This window comes from Saimiri boliviensis, chromosome 15 (genome assembly GCF_048565385.1).
Source record: "Saimiri boliviensis isolate mSaiBol1 chromosome 15, mSaiBol1.pri, whole genome shotgun sequence".
Lineage (NCBI taxonomy): Eukaryota > Metazoa > Chordata > Mammalia > Primates > Cebidae > Saimiri > Saimiri boliviensis.
The window spans coordinates 31,847,381-31,863,716 of record NC_133463.1 but is presented as its reverse complement, the minus strand read 5'-3'; the positions used below and the strand labels follow the sequence as shown (position 1 = coordinate 31,863,716).

Sequence of the window (16,336 nt, the reverse complement as noted above, 5' to 3'; positions counted from 1 at the left end):
AAAAAAAAAAAAGATGCACAGTAACAAGTATTGGTGAGAATGGGGAGACGTTAAAACTCTTCAGACGTTACTGATGGGAATGTGAAATGGTGCAACTGCTCTGAAAAAACAGTTTGGCAATTTTTTCTTCAAAGAGTTAAACACAGAATTATCATAGACCCAAAAATTCTACCCCTAGGTTTGTACCCAAGAGAAATGAAAACATACGTCCACACAGAACTTGTACATGAATGTTTGTAGCAGCATTATTCATGATAGCACAAAAGTAGAAAGAACTCAGTCTGTTAATTAGTTGTTAAACAAAATGTTGTGTATCCATATGATGGAATATTATTCATAATTTATTCAACTAAAGAATGAAGTACTAATAGATGATTGAACCTTGAAAACATTATGCTAATGCTAATTGAAAGAAGCCAGACACAAAAAGCAACATATTGTATGATTCCATTTTTATGAAATGCCCAGAATAGACAAATCCATGAAGACAGAAAGTAGATTAGTGGTTTGCCAGGGCTGAGGGGAGGGAGAAATGGCAAGTACTTGCTTAATGGATACAAGTTTTCTTTTCGGGGGGGATCCTTAAAATATTCTGGAATTAGATAGTAGTGATAGTTGCACAACTTTGTGTACATACTAAAAACCAATGAATTGTATTAAAGGGATAAATTTAATGGTATGTTAATCTCAATTTTTAGAAAAACATAAAGGATACATTTTAATTTTTTCCTGGAATCATTGCTGGTGTCAGTTTCTTTTCTTTCTCTCTCTCTCTTTTTTTTTTTTTTTTTTTTTTTTTGAGAGACAGTGTCTTGCCCTGTTGCCCAGGCTGGAGTGCAATGGCGTGATCTTGGCTCACTGTAACCTCCCCCTCCCAGGTTCAAGCAGTTCTCCTGCCTTAACCTCTTGAGTAGCTGGGATTACTAGTTAAAGTTAGCCATGGTGCCACCACACCCAGCTAATTTTTTTTTGTAATTTTAGTAGAGATAGGGTTTCACCATGTTGGTCAGGCTGGTCTCAAACTCCTGACCTCATGATCCGCCAGCCTCAGCCTCCCAAAGTGCTGAGATTACAGACATGAGCCACTGCACCTGGCCTCTCTTTTTTGTTTTGTTTTTTAATTTTTAATCTTGCATGTAGCATTTGATGCTGGTGTGTTTCTTTTGATTTTTAAAGAGGGTGAAATAGGGGATAATATTTTGCTCTAATAGTCTTCATAAATGTATTATTATGAAAGTGGCTAAGTGTTCTTGCTGTTAGATTCTCATTTTTCTATTTATTGAATATAGTGTTTTTAGGGAATCAACCCTGTTATTTTTTTGAGCATGGTTTTATTTTGGGGAATGGGGTGGGCACTGTTTTCTGTTTTCTTTTTCTAGGTACCTTTTCCTTATTAAGCACGTAGATTCAAGAGTCAAATGTGTGGGTTCCCATCCCCACCGTTTATTTATTAACTGTGTGTGTTGGGACATGTTATTTAGTGTGTCTATGCCTCAGTTTCTTCATTTATAAAATGGGAAAAGTATTAATTCCTTATCTCTTGGTGGGGGGGGGTGTTGTTTAGGTTAAGAAGATAAGGTCTAAAATGCTTAAGAGCTCAGTAAAGTTGATTTTGATAACATGGGCTTTAGATAAAATTTTTTAAAAATGCCTTGTCCCTGGTGATTTGTACATTGAGATTATTCCTGGTGTCTTATTTTGAGATGGTGATTTGAAAGTATTGAATGTGTAGAACTTTAATTTTCATGTTTTATTTTATTATGTACTAAATAACATACACTAAATTTTTTTTGGTTATTATTCAGTTCTTTGGTGCAAAAAATAGCACCTTTTCTTTATAAAATACTGACCATTCAATAGACTTCATTTGCATTTTATTTGATGTAGGAAAAAAATCTAGATGACAAAGCATATCGTAACATCAAGGAACTAGAAAATTATGCTGAAAACACACAGTGCTGTCTTCTTTACTTAACACTAGAAATATTGGGTAAGTTGTTTTTTTTTGTTTCATACTTCTTTTTTCCAATAAAACACCGTTGAGATTTCACTTTTTCATAATGCGGTAAGCTAACCAGTTGAGCACTCAAGTCTTTCTTTGTACTATCTAAAGGAACAGGTTTTGTTTTTGTTTTTTTTTGTTGTTGTTAGCAAGACAAGGGAATTTATATCTCTTTCTTTGTCATGCAGAGTAATCCAAGACTCAGGCTCTCATACAGCTACTTTAGCTACCTCATGGAAATGCTGAAATTAATAATCGGGTAATTGCAGGTGGCTTTACTTTTTTACTATAGCATCTCCTGCTATTTGGAAGGCCTATAGCCTGACTCTTCCTTTCCTGTTAATAACACTTCCCCATGGAAAAAGAAAAGTAGAAGTAAAACTGCATTTTAAAAAGTTTTTGAGACTTTTCTTTCTCTGCTCCTTTAAAAACAAAATTTGAATGGCAGGATTTCTCCTCTGACTTTGTTGCCAGTTAGTGAGGTCTTATTGAAATGAGGAAATTATTTGGGCCAAGGACAATATCTTCTCATTTGAAGAAGGTAATATATGTCTTTATACCTCCCTCAAAGAATAATACAAGTCCCCATTGCATGTCCAAGGCCTGTTCTGGCCTGCAGCTCTGTTGACATGTTTGCCATCACAGTGAAAGGACGGAGCAAAGAGCAGAATGTTTGTTAAGCATATTCTTAAAATGAGGTCATATGGAAATTGCACAGAGGAGAAGAAACGGAAGACTTGTAAAGATTTTCCATGAGAGCTGATTAAAATTCTAAATGTGTTCTTGCTGTGCTGTAGTCTGAGGAAAACTCTTATTTAAAAGTTGAGATTGAGATTTAGATATCTGCTAGTGGTAAATGGTCAACTTGTTTTTGTGCCCAGTTTTTCACTCATAAATCCTGTTTTTCAGATATAAAACATAGGATAAACATCTAGTTTTACATGTTTAGGTGATTTATCTATGCCATTTCTATTGATTTATTATGCACTTAAATAGAGCAGCCCTGTATAATTTCTGAAATCATAGGTATAAAGGATCTTCATGCAGATCATGCTGCAAGTCATATTGGAAAAGCACAAGGCATTGTCACTTGCTTGAGAGCAACACCATATCATGTGAGCAGAAGAAAGGTGTTCCTTCCCATGGATATTTGTATGCTGGTAAGGTTATAATTTGCACCTTCGAATAATTTTACCTCAGGAATATGGGGAGGGAAGTCATCTCTTACTTTGTTGCTTAGTCTATTCAAGTAATTGCTTTGAAAGGAATGCTTATTTACTGAAAATGGTCTTCCTCTTTTTATCCCAGAGTTATCAAGTCAGAATTGTGTCCATCAGGCATTTTAGATCTCTGGAGGAGCTATGAGTAGGAAGGTCCAGAGAACCTCATTTGGTGTAGATTCGTGTTGATGCCATGCTCCTTTCCAAGCAATTGCAGTAATTATTCCTAGTGTTCACCTTAGCCTGTTCTTTATTTTATTCTATTGGAAGTAATCCATTTTAAGTGTATGCTTATGAGAACTTTGTTTTCTTTTTTTTTTTTTGAGATGGAGTCTCACTCTGTCGCCCAGGCTGGAGGAGTGCAGTGTCTCAATCTTGGCTCACTGCAACCTCCACCTCCCAGGTTCAGGTGATTCTACTGCCTCAGCCTCCCGAGTAGCTGGGACTACAGGCTCATGCCACCATGCCTGATTAATTTTTTTATTTTTAGTAGAGACGGGGTTTCACTCTTTAGCCAGGATGGTCTCAATCTCCTGACCTCCACTCAACCTTGGCCTCCCAAAGTGCTAGGAGTACAGGCATGAGCCACAGCGCCCAGCAAGAACTTTGTTTTTAATATGAGATTCATTATTATCTGTTCTTTCAAACTTTTTCTATGTTTGTTTTCTTGCTTGTATGTTTTCATTCTACCTATAACTTGTTAATTAACAACTTGTTGTAGCCAGGCTTGGTGACTCATGCCTGTAATCCCAGCACTTTGGGAGGGTCACTTGAGCCCAGGAGGTTGAGACCAGCCTGGGCAATATGGCAAAACGCCATCTCTGCAAAAAATACAAAAATTAGCTGGGTGTGTTGGTGCACACCTATAGTCCCAGCTACTTGGGAGGCTAAGGTGGGAGGATACCTTGAGCCTGGGAAGTTGGACTATAATGAGCCATGATTGTACCACTGTACTCCAGCCTGGGTGACAGAGTGAGACCCTGTCTCAAAAAACAAAAAATCTTATTGCATGTTCCAGGTGTCTCTCTCATTCTCGTTTTCTCTCTACACGCATGCACACACACATACACATTTTAAAAGACAAAATAGGCATTAAACTGTACATACTCTTCTGTCAGTTATTTTCTTGTGCTAAGTTAGTTTTAATTGTGCTTTTAGATTCCTAAAATAATGTATATTTCCCTACACAGCATGGTGTTTCACAAGAGGACTTTCTACGGAGGAACCAAGATAAAAATGTGAGAGATGTAATATATGACATTGCCAGTCAGGCACACTTGCACCTTAAACATGTAAGTAGGCTTTTTTTGGCCAAATCATTTAGGGAAAAATCATTTCGAGATGTGGCTATTCTTAGAACATGGTTATAATATTCCCAACTTGGTAGTCTTTTATTCCATTCTTCATTGATTTCCCAGTAGATTTATTTGAGTCTGTTGTAAACTTTTCTCACCTAAAAAAGTTCCTCCCCACACCTTATAGCACATAATTGCATCCTTTACTGAGTTAATCAAGCCTGTGCTTCTCATGTGGCTCCTCTGTGCTCCATCCGGTTCTCTCTTGGAAGAGAGGGTGTCTTTCCGCCTTCCAAGGCCGATGCCTCTCCTCCCCTTCCCAGGGGCTGCATCGTCAGTAACCCCCAGCTGGTGTTTTCAGTTTGCTTCTGTGACATGTGGCCTCTTTTATCTTCTGGTTTGTTGTGCTGCCTTCTGAATTTACAGGCAGCCTGTGAATCCTTCTGTTGGTACCTTTCTCTCCTTCCTTCCCTGTGGGAAGGAAGTGTTCTGCATTCACTGTTACCTCAGGCCCTTACCACCTTGGTAGTGCTCATCATGCTATGATTTGACTTGTATCCTGCCCACTCTAATAAACAATCACTAGTAAATACTCTCCTTATTACCAGATTTAATGGTCATTTACAACTCGTTTTCGTGAACTCTTCTTTTTTTTCTTTTTTGAGATGGAGTCTCGCTCTGTCGCCTAGGCTGGAGTGCAGTGGCGCGATCTCAGCTCACTGCAACCTCTATCTGCCGGATTCAAGCAATTCTCCTGCCTCAGCCTTCTGAGTAGCTGAGACTACAGGTGCATGCCACCATGCCAGCTAATTTTTTTGCATTTTTAGTAGAGATGGGGTTTTACCATGTTAGCCAGGTTGGTCTTCTTTTTTGACAGCATAGACACCTTTCTCTCTGTGTCACTTTCTGACTTTTCTTCCATTGCTTCTCTGACGTGACTCCAGAACTAACTCCTGATTTCTCCTGCCTGTCACTTTAGTTGTTCTCTAAGAGTTAGTTCTTCGTCTCTTAAACTTCTCCAAGACTTTTGTTTGGAATTTGGCATTGTTAACTATACTTGCCTTTCTTGAAACTGTCATTCATCTCTACGGTGTTATTCCTTTCTGGTTCTCATTAAAGTGTTTCCTAATTTCAGTGGCTCTTGAAGACTTGGTAGAAATTTTCTATTCCTTAGGTCCCATAATGCTAATTTTTCCTAGTACTTCTTGTTACCCCTCCACTTTTTTTTTTTTTCACATCTTCAGTAGATTCTAAAGAGTTGGACACTCACCTGCCTACCACAAGGGTTTTACACTTGCTGTTTTTCCTGCTTTTTCCCCTCTACCCCACCTCCATTTGAGTTAGTACTCAAATATCACCGTATCAGAAAAGCTTCCGTGGTCACCTTACCTAAAATAACATCTTCCTTTTCCATCACCCTCAGTCTCCTTAATTGGCTTAGCACTTTTCACCACCTGACATTAAAAGTTTGCTTATTGGCCGGGCGCAGTGGCTCACACCTGTAATCCCAGCACTTTGGGAGGCTGAGGCAGGTAGATCATGAGGACAGGAGATCGAGACCATCCTGGCTAACACGGTGAAACCCCTTCTCTACTAAAAATACAAAAAATTAACCTGGCCCACGTGGTGACATGCACCTGTAGTCCCAGCTACTTGGGAGGCTGAGGCAGGAGAATTGCTTGAACATGGGAGGTGGAGGTTTCAGTGAGCTGAGGTTGCGTCACTGTACTCCAGCCTGGGTGACAGAGTGAGACTCCATCTCAATAAAAAAAAAGTTTGCTTATTGCCTCCCCACTTCATTGGAATGTGACTTTGATTCTGTGCTATATTCTTCATCATCTAAAGTACCTGATTACATTATAAGCATTCAGTTAATATTAAATACATAAGTAATCAGAATATAAGCTCTTTGAGGGCAAAGACTCTATCTTCAGCTTTTTAAAATTTCCTGACTATCTAACAGTTCTCTTCCCTGACAGAGGTATAGATAAAATACATGGAACTTTAGATGAGAAATTAGGACTAGCTAGCAGAGTTTTGGGTAAGATCTGAGCACACTACAGAATCATGAGAGGCAGGAAAGCCTTGGACTTGTGTGGAACCTGAGCAATCCCAGTCAAAGGACATGTAAGGCACCTGAGAAATACAGATTCCCTGGCCTCACTCCTTGGAGATTGGGGCAGTAAACCTGGGATGGGGCCAGTAATTCAAATTTCCAAATAATTTTAAACAGCCAGGTTTGAACACCATTGGTATATAGGTAATGTGGTCCTGGAAGATAGGTTTGGAATGTGGATTAAAGAAAGATTATGGAGTTATAGAGGCTTTTGAGAGGCATTAGAGTATTGTGGATGAGAGTGCAAACTCTGGAACCAGAAGCCTGACTTTATTTTTTTATTTTTTTTTTTTATTTTTTTTTTTTGAGACGGAGTTTCGCTCTTGTTAACCCAGGCTGGAGTGCAATGGCACGATCTCGGCTCACCGCAACCTCCGCCTCCTGGGTTCAGGCAATTCTCCTGCCTCAGCCTCCTGAGTAGCTGGGATTACAGGCACACGCCACCATGCCCAGCTAATTTTTTGTATTTTTAGTAGAGACGGGGTTTCACCATGTTGACCAGGCTGGTCTCGATCTCTTGACCTCGTGATCCACCCGCCTCGGCCTCCCAAAGTGCTGGGATTACAGGCTTGAGCCACCGCGCCCGGCCATGAAGCCTGACTTTAAATCCTAATTCTGCCATTTACTAATCATGTAATCTTATCCTCTCTGTGCTTCAGTTTCTTCCTCTGTAGTAGAGGATCATTTTAGCACCTAGCTTAAATGATCTAACTGATTTGGATAAATGAGTTAACATATTTGAAGAGTTTATAATGTAGTGCAGCATATTGTAAGTGAAATATGTTAGTTTTCATCATCATCATCATCAAATAAAAGTGATATTAGTGTTGCAGAGTAGGAAACCCTGCTAGCAGTGTTTGAGACAAGAGAGTTTAGAGGTTGGGTGATCAGTTAGGAGACTTAGGAGAGGGAGAAAGAATGTCTGATTTCGAGACAATAGATGTGTATGTACGTTTATATGTATGTATACACACATGCACACAAATAACTGAAGTAGCATTAACTAGGCTTGATAACTAATTGGATTGTGGCAAGATCAGGTGGAGGGAAAGTTGAAGGCTGCATGAAGAATTCAAGTATGGCACTTTGATGGTGCCATTCAAAAGCTACGGTAATACCAGAAACAAACTAATGGTATGTTTGGTGCGGCTCATTAGACTTTGGACCAGCTGCTGAACATAATTGAATTTAAGGGGATTAGAGGACATTTAGGGAGATGGGCTATTGAAGAATGCAGAACTGTGACTTTTAAAGGAAGTCAGGACTAAAGATGATATATTTGGGAGTCATCCACATAAAAGGCTTATAATTAAAGCTCTAAGTTTGGATGGGGTTGCTGAAGGAGAATGTATAGAAGGCCAGGGGCAGAACCCTGAGGCCCACCTCCATTTACAAGGTAAAAGGAGAAAGGGCTGTTTATTAGGAAGAAGGAGAAGGAAAGAATCTTCATAGAAATAAAACTGAGAACCAGTTTCTTGAAAATCAAGGGAGGAGAAGATTTAAGAAAGAGGAATATCAGAGTTTTACATGCTACAGAAAACTGAAGAGAAAAGATAGCTGTGGTGATTAGTAAATCATAGATGATTGTAGAGTAATTTTAGTTGATGGTTGGAGTCAAACTGGAATGTAATGAGTTAAGAAGTGAGTCAGGAAGTAGAGGGCTCTTCCTGGTGTTACGGACCATATAAATGAAGACATGGAGACAAGAGTGGGTTTGGCGAACACAGGATGATGGATAACAGCCTGAGAGACCAGGTGTTCGTAGCCCAGAGTGGTAGGGAGTTAGGTTTGATAGACGAGATTAGAGTCAAGATATGGAGGCCTTTGAATTCCAGGATGAATAGTTTAAACTTGACCAATCAGGGAATTAAAGAAGGTAAAAATGAAATGATGATGTAAGGACATTAACTTGTCTGGCTGTGTAGAATGAATTAACGGTCAGGGAACACAGGCAGGAAGATGACCTAGGAGGATCTTAGTCATTTAAACAGGAGATCATGTCAGTCTACGCTAGGGGTGCATGAGACTTAATATTGCAAATATTTCTTTGTTTTCCCCTTACCACAGGGCTGGGGAGTCAAAGTTATTATGAGATACTGTAAGGTAGCTGGCAGATGCTAAAGCCAATTTGAAAGAAAGGATGGAATTTTTAATAGAGTAGTTACTTTTTCCTGAGTCTTTTAGGCTTAGAAAACTAATCTGAATCTGCAGGAGATGAGTTGTTTTCTTGCATTTGAGAGAGGCCCTATCAGTATTGTTAAACTGCTGGTGTTGCTTTCAGAGGGAGAGTGTTTATTTGCTTAATTTTAAACCAGCTTCCTTTCCTCTTTCTTTTTAGGCTAGGTCCTTTCACAAAAGTGTTCCTGTGAAAGCATTTCCTGCTTTTCTTCAAACGGTAAGTAGATTAACAGAGAAGGCCGTATAATTAGTGAAACAGATGTGTATGATCTGTTTTTACTTTTTATAAAGTTCCCAATGTATTTCTTTAGTTTGGAGCCTTCGTTTTTGTTTCCCTCCCTCATGGTAGCTTTCATTAGTTACTAATGCTTTTGCTGAGGGTGATTTCTGTATTTCTCAGAGGCAGGTGAGCTAAGATTTTAGCACTGACTTTGCAGCCAGATTGCATTGGCTTGAATCTGGTTTGCCCCTTACTACCAATGGGACTTAAAGTCTTTTTTTCTTCAGTATAAAAGTTTACTTACCTGTGTTTTCTTTGGGGTGTTTAATGCATATTTTCTGATGAGATTCATGGAGAGGTTGGGGATCCCTTATCCAAAATACATGGGACCAGAGTGTTTCATATTTCAGATATTTTTTGGGTTTTGGAATATTTGCATCTACATAATAAAGTATCTTGGGGACAGGACCCAAATTTAAACACAAACTTCTTTTCTGTTTCATATATACATTACACGCATAGCCTGAAAATAATTTTATGCAATATATATATATTTTTTGTTATTGTATTTGGGCTCTGGGGTACATGTACACATCCTGCATCCTGCAGGATTGTTGCATAGGTATATACATGCCATGGTGGTTTGCTGTCTCCATTCCCTGCCACAACCGGTCGCCTACATCAGGCATTTCTCCCAGTGTTATCCCTCCCCATTCTCTCGCCAACCCCCCACCTTAAGTTCTTAATCACCGCATTCCTCAGTTTACTCATAGGTGAAATGGGAATAATGGGAGAAACTACCTTGTAGGGTTGTTAGGCTGCTTGTAGCTATGTAAGTATTACTATTCTGTTCACTTTTTTCTCCGTTGTGACCTGACCATATTGTAGCACTGGTTCCAGAACAGTGGTTCATAGCCCACTCCTAAGCTGGTTGCAGGGGGCTAACCTGGAAAACTTTTTTAAAATATAAATTCCTGGAGTCTTCTTACTAATAAGACTTTTGGGATTGAGGAGGAGGAGACCAGCTCCTAGGAGAATCTGAGTTTAAAAAGTTCCCCAGGTGATTCTGATGTATAGACAGGTTTGGGAACTGTTGTTCTAAAACATATAGAGAAATCATAACTGCTACCAAATACTTAGCACCTTTTATGAGACAGGCCTTGGGTTAGGTCTTTCCGTCATTATTCCTAGTCTTCCTATCAAAAATACGGTTACTTCCTTTTGTTTTTGAGACGGAGTTTCACTCTTGTTACTCAGGCTGGAGTGCAATGGTGTGATCTCGGCTCACTGTGACCTCTGCCTCCTGAGTTCAGGCTATTCTCCTGCCTCAGCCTCCCGAGTAGCTGGGATTACAGGCACGCGCCACCATGCCCAGCTAATTTTTGTATTTTTAGTAGAGACGGGGTTTCACCATGTTGACCAGGATGGTCTCGATCTCTTGACCTCGTGATCCACCTGCCTCGGCCTCCCAAAGTGCTGGGATTACAGGCTTGAGCCACCGCGCCCGGCCTGGTTACTTCCTTTTATAGATAGAAACCAAGGTTCAAAGATTTGAAATCTTTGAAAAGTGTAAACTTACACATTTTTTATAATACCAAACGTATCTTCTACCTTTTTCTATTGAGAGATTCATTTCGATCTCTTCACATCCTCTATCTTAGTTTCAGGTCTGTGTGTTTGAAATAATTTTGTTTCTTTATTGGGTTTGCTAATAATGAAAGTAGTCCATTAATATTTTAAATGTTCCTAGTGTAAAAGAATACAAAAGAAGAAATTAGAGCTCTCACAATTCCATCCTATCTAGAGATAATGTCTGTTCATCTTTCTGAACCTTTCATATTCATATAACCATGCATGTATTTTGTGTATTATTCTGTATCATCCTGTTTAGTGGTTATTTGATGGATATGCCATCACCTGTTTAACGTATTAAGTAAGCTTCGTGAAGGTTAAGGACTTTGTTTATTAACTTCTGTGAAAAAGGTTGTTCTCAATCCTGGCTGCCTATTACAATCACTTGGAGAGCCTTAAAAAATCTAAACAATGCTCTGCCACCCTGCCCCAGACCAATTAAATTGGTGGACCCAGGTGTTGATATTTTTAAAAATCTTTCCCTTTACTTTTTTTTGAGGGGGGAGACAGAGTCTCACTCCATCGCCCAGGCTAGAGTGCAGTGGTATGGTCTTGGCTCACTGCAGCCTCTGCCTCCCGGGTTCAAGTGATTCTCTTGCCTCAGCCTCCCAAGTAGCTGGGATTACAGATTTGCACCACCACACCCAGCTAATTTTTTTTGTATTTTTAGCAGAGACACGGTTTAGCCATGTTGGCCAGGCTGGTCTTGAACTCCTGGCCTCAAGTGATCTCCCACCTTGACCTCCCAAAGTGCTAGGATTATGGGTGTGAGCCACGGTACCTGGCCCTTTTTTTTTTTAAAGACAAAATTTCACTCTGTTGCCCAGGTTGGAGTGCTGTGGCGGAGCTAATTAGGAATTCCTTTTGGAAGAGGTAGAATCTCACTCTGTTATCCAGGCTGATTTTGAACTCCTGGACTCAAGCAATCTTCCAACCTTGGCTTCTCAGAGTGTTGGTATTACAGGCATAAGACACCGTGCCCAGCCTCCTTTAGTTTTAACTGTGAAGTGCAGCTAGGCCTAAAAACCACTATCATAGACCAGTGTTTCCCAAAATGTGGTCCCTGGATCAGCAATATCCTCCTCACTGGGGAACTTGTTAGAAATGCGGATCTTGGGCTCCACCACAGACCTACTGAATCAGAAACTCTGAGGCTGGAGCCCAGTTCTCAACATTTTATTTTTTGAGACAGAGTCTTGCTCTGTTGCTCAGGCTGGAGTGCAGTGGCATGATCTTGGCTCCCTACATTCTCTGCCTCCTGGGTTCAAGCGATTCTCCTGCCTCAGCCTCCCAAGTAGCTAGGATTACAGGCATGGGCCACCATGCCCCTCTATTTTTTGTATTTTTAGTAGAGGAGGGGTTTTGCCATGTTGGCCAGGCTGGTCTCGAATGCCTGACCTCAGGTGATCTGCCTGCCTTGGCCTCCCACAGTGCTGGGATTACAGGTGTGAGCCACCACGCCCAGCCCCAGCTCTCAGTTTCTATCCTGTGCCAAGAGAGACTAGAGGGGCAACATAGCAGTTGCTGAGGAACTGCTTTTTGTCATATACCCTCATTCCAGCTTGGACAGGGCTTTTACTTGTTTCATATATGGGGCATCTGTTAATTATTTTGTTCAAAGAAAGGATTTGCAGTTTAAAAACTCTTTGAACATGACTAGTGTAGGTATAGTATATTCTTCATAGATGAGGTTTCCAGAATTCATATTTAGAAATTTGTAATGTCTTTGAGAGTTTCACCATCAATTTGTTACTCAGTTTATTTACCATTAGCCAGACTTTCCTTTGAACAAAAGACTGATGTATAAATATCCATTTGAGCTCTGTCTAATTTTGAGGTCACATTTCCTCTGTATTTTAATGGAATTTTCTCCTAATCCTAAAAGCAATACATTTTCATAGTAAAGATTTGGACAATATAAGCAGTATTAGAAGAAAATAGCAATCACCCATGCTTGCTTCGGCAGCATATATACTAAAATTGGAATGATACAGAGAAGATTAGCATGGCCCCTGCGCAAGGATGACATGCAAATTCATGAAGCATTCCATTAAAAAAAAATCACCTATAATTCTAACACTCAAAGATAACTGCTAGTCATTCTAGGGTTTTTAGAAATGAATTTTTGTGTATAGTTGAAATTACACTTCATATGTTAGTGCATTGTTTATTGAGCATTTTTTGGACTCATTTAAAAAATTATAAAAATAACACTTAATGGCTATATAATCTATTGTGTCTGTAACTTAATTTTGTTAACTGTTATAATTAGATATCATAAAGCTATTAAAGTTAACATAATTCTTACAGGTGGCAAGTCGATCACAGTATATTAAGGGATTAAAAAGTAAGTTACAGCACATCAAATAGCATGAGCTCCTTTATGCAAAAAAACGGAGCATCTGAAAGGAAGTAGACTAAAATATTTTCAAAACAGGAACATGTGACAGAAAGTACACAGAAATATTTTCCAAGTTTTTTCTTTTAATCTCTTTTAAAATTGTTAATACTCGCTATATATTCAATGAATATGTCTGTCTATGTGTATATATTGCAATGTAGAGCATAATAAACACCCATGAACTCACCACTCAATCCAGGAACTAGCATGTCACCATTAAATTGGACTCATGTTTCTCCCATCTCATCCCCCGCCACTGTCTTCCTCTTTCAGGTAGCTCTCCTCAATTTTATGTGTGTTATTTCCTTGTTTTTATTCCAAGAAGGCTTTTATCATTTTATATATTCCTGAACAACATATTGCTAAGTTTTGTTTTTGAGCTTTATAAAAAAGGATCATTTTCTATTTATGTCTTCTAGGACATGTGCACACTCTTCATGTTTCTGAGATTTGGGCATATTACTGCATCTAGCTATAGTACATTCACTTCACTGCAGTATAATATTAATATTTCATTGTACAATCTATTCGTCTTTTTTTCCAATAATTTCTGGATTCTTTTTTTTTGAGATGGGTCTCTGTCGCTCAGGCTAGAGTGCAGGCTCACTGCAAGGCTTGACCTCCCAGCCACAAGCCATCCTCCCACCTCAGCCTCCTAAGTAGCTGGGGCCACAGGCATGCATCACCACACTCAGCTAATTGTTTTTGTGTTTTTTGTAGAGATGGGGTTTTGCCATGTTGCCCAGCTTGGTATTAACTCTTAAACTCAAGCAGTCCACCTGCCTTGGTCTTCCAAAGTGTTGGGATTATAGGTGTGAGCCACCACACCTGGTCTCTGGATTGTTTCTAAGTTTCTTGCTAATCTAAAACAAGGCAGCTGGGCACATTGATGCATATATCTCCTGTCATCTATGTATGTACGTTTAGGGTTTTAAAAAGTAGATAATGAATTTGTTTATGTTTCACTTATATTTATAAAATTATAGAAAAAAGTCTGGAAGAAAATATTTTTGTTTTCTTTGTTCTCATCTGCATATTTTAAAGAATCTATAGACATAATCACTGCATTGATTACCCAGGTTCTGTGCTACAGAACTCTAGGGGGCGCTGTTCATGTGGACTGAGGCGGTCTGGTGACTCAGAAAAGTGGAGTACAAAACTATGTGACCTGCCTATTTAACAAAAATCTGATTAAACTAAAATGAAAATTTATAAATTAATCAAGACAATTGAAAACTGAAAGTAAAGATAGTGCACTTCGTTGGTATTTTTTATCCTGCTGCAATCCTTGTAAAAACTGTCAAGTTTCTTGTGGTGAGAGAGGGATGGGGTGATAGTTATAGAGACCTGTGATAATTTTGCCTGGTTGAAAATCATGTGCTCTGGCAACAACGGGGAGACCTGTTCGATCTCTTTACAAAATAATTTTTTTTAAAGGCATCTTGAGCTCCCCCTCATGGTACACTACATTTGGGGGTTTGGGGTGGGGATGTTTCATTTTCCCTGATTGAAACAGCCTTTTTCCATTCCACTGAATCTAGTAATAAGGCCAAGCAAACATGGTTTTGCTAATCCTTTATATCTTGATCAAAGCTTTATATATTATGAGCAGAAGAGGCTTAGTTTTTCTGGTACTAGCTCCTTGACACCCTTTTACTGGTCTAATAGAAACTTCTTAGATGTCTTTTTATTTTCTTTCTCTCTTTAAAAATTCTGACTTAAATTCTTATTATATAGAAGACCATCTTGGAAAATAAAATAGCCTAAATACTTGTAATTATTCTTTAGTTTTTTTTTTTGTTTTTTTTTTTTTTTAAGATTTGATCATTTTATGATCTGACGATCACTTTCTCTTTTTTCCAGGTTTCTCTAGAGAACTTTCTAAAGAAAATTCAGCGAGTAGATTTTGATATATTCCACCCATCTTTACAGCAGAAGAATTCATTACTTCCATTATATTTGTATATTCAATCATGGAGAAAAATATATTAAAATAATTCACGGCACTGATGTTAATTCTAGTCTGTTGGTTTTATAAAAGTTAGGGTTCTTATTTAGGAACAACAGGAAGTGACTGTTAAAGAGAAAATGAATTTATTGGATGTGATGTTCAGTGGCTCACAAAATTGATAAGAAGTTGCTGTGGGACTAGGGTGCCAAGACACTGCTGAGATTCTGGCAGAGGCACCGCCACTGTCACCACCAGCCCAGACAGTGTCTGCTGTGCTGTCCCTGGAAGCTGGAGCTCCAACAGGGAATATCGGTTTAGTTGTGCTTAGGCTGTAAGCCACACTCGAGCCAGCGGGCAGGGAGAGGGAATGTCATACTCCCTTCACAACTGGGGAAGGAAAGGGGAAAGGGCTCAGGTTATCACAGGGGCTTACATGCTGAGCAGCTACAACCCAGGTGTTCAGAACAGCTGGAAGATGCATTTAGGGGTCACAAAGAGTGAAAGTAATATTGAGGAGTATCAGTCATGTGTTGCAGGCTTTCTATCCCTAACATTTAATCTTTACAATCTTGTGTAAACATTTATCCATGATGATGACTTCTTTAAGGTTGGAGTGGCTGTCGAGAGCTAGAGCCTTAATTTGACGTTAGCTCTGGCTGACCTGGAAGCTTTTACTTTTTTGTTAATCCCACTGCTTCACTTTGTCATTCAGCATTATCATGATCATGAACAAAACTGTATTGACAAAGTTTGTATAAGTGATATTAACAGTATTGTATTGTGCATCCATGAAGGGGGTGCTACTCTTTATACTGTACATTCTGTGCTATACATTGCATCCCATTGATGAGTACTGTGCTGTATACTGTCATCAGTGTTCTTGTTTGCTTTTCCTAAAAACCTACAAAATAAGACACATTTTTATACATTAGACCTTTAAATTGTTTGAGACCAGCCTGGGCAACATCCAAAACCCCATCTCTATCAAAAATACATAAACTAGCCAGGTGTGGTAACATGCCTAGCTACTAGGAAGGCTGAGGTGGGAGGATCACTTGGGCCCAGGAGGGTGAGGCTGCAGTGAGGAGTGCGTGTACTCCATCCTGGGTGATAGAGCGAGACCCTGTCTCAAAACAGATGAATAATAATTAATAATACAAAAACTTTTAGATTATAAAATACATACCAATTGCGAAAACCAACATTTTTTACATTGCTGGCCATTGGTCGATCTGACTCTGAATGAATCTCACTCTCAGGACCAGGATTATGCCACAGTTTCCTTTTTCCTGTGTTTTCAGTAGTCTTGTCTCCTGCCCCA

At 39.2% G+C, this 16,336-nt stretch overlaps 1 protein-coding gene and 1 non-coding gene across 7 annotated transcripts in view; both read left to right on the top strand.

The window, feature by feature from the left end:
• NDUFAF6 (NADH:ubiquinone oxidoreductase complex assembly factor 6) overlaps window positions 1–15,070 on the top strand; it is a 33,580-nt gene extending 18,510 nt beyond the window's left edge. For all 6 annotated transcript variants that reach the window (XM_039464382.2, XM_039464390.1, XM_039464384.2 and 3 more), the window contains 5 exons: window positions 1,888–1,990; window positions 3,029–3,162; window positions 4,413–4,514; window positions 8,972–9,028; window positions 14,928–15,070. In XM_039464382.2, the coding sequence (XP_039320316.1) occupies window positions 1,888–1,990; window positions 3,029–3,162; window positions 4,413–4,514; window positions 8,972–9,028; window positions 14,928–15,056 (525 nt within the window). In that variant the 3' untranslated portion in view covers window positions 15,057–15,070. The remainder of the gene's footprint in view (window positions 1–1,887; window positions 1,991–3,028; window positions 3,163–4,412; window positions 4,515–8,971; window positions 9,029–14,927) is intronic.
• LOC120362388 (U6 spliceosomal RNA) lies at window positions 12,614–12,720 on the top strand. Its single transcript, XR_005578304.1, has one exon. It is a non-coding gene; the product is annotated as a U6 spliceosomal RNA (small nuclear RNA).
• Window positions 15,071–16,336: the final 1,266 nt, after the last annotated feature.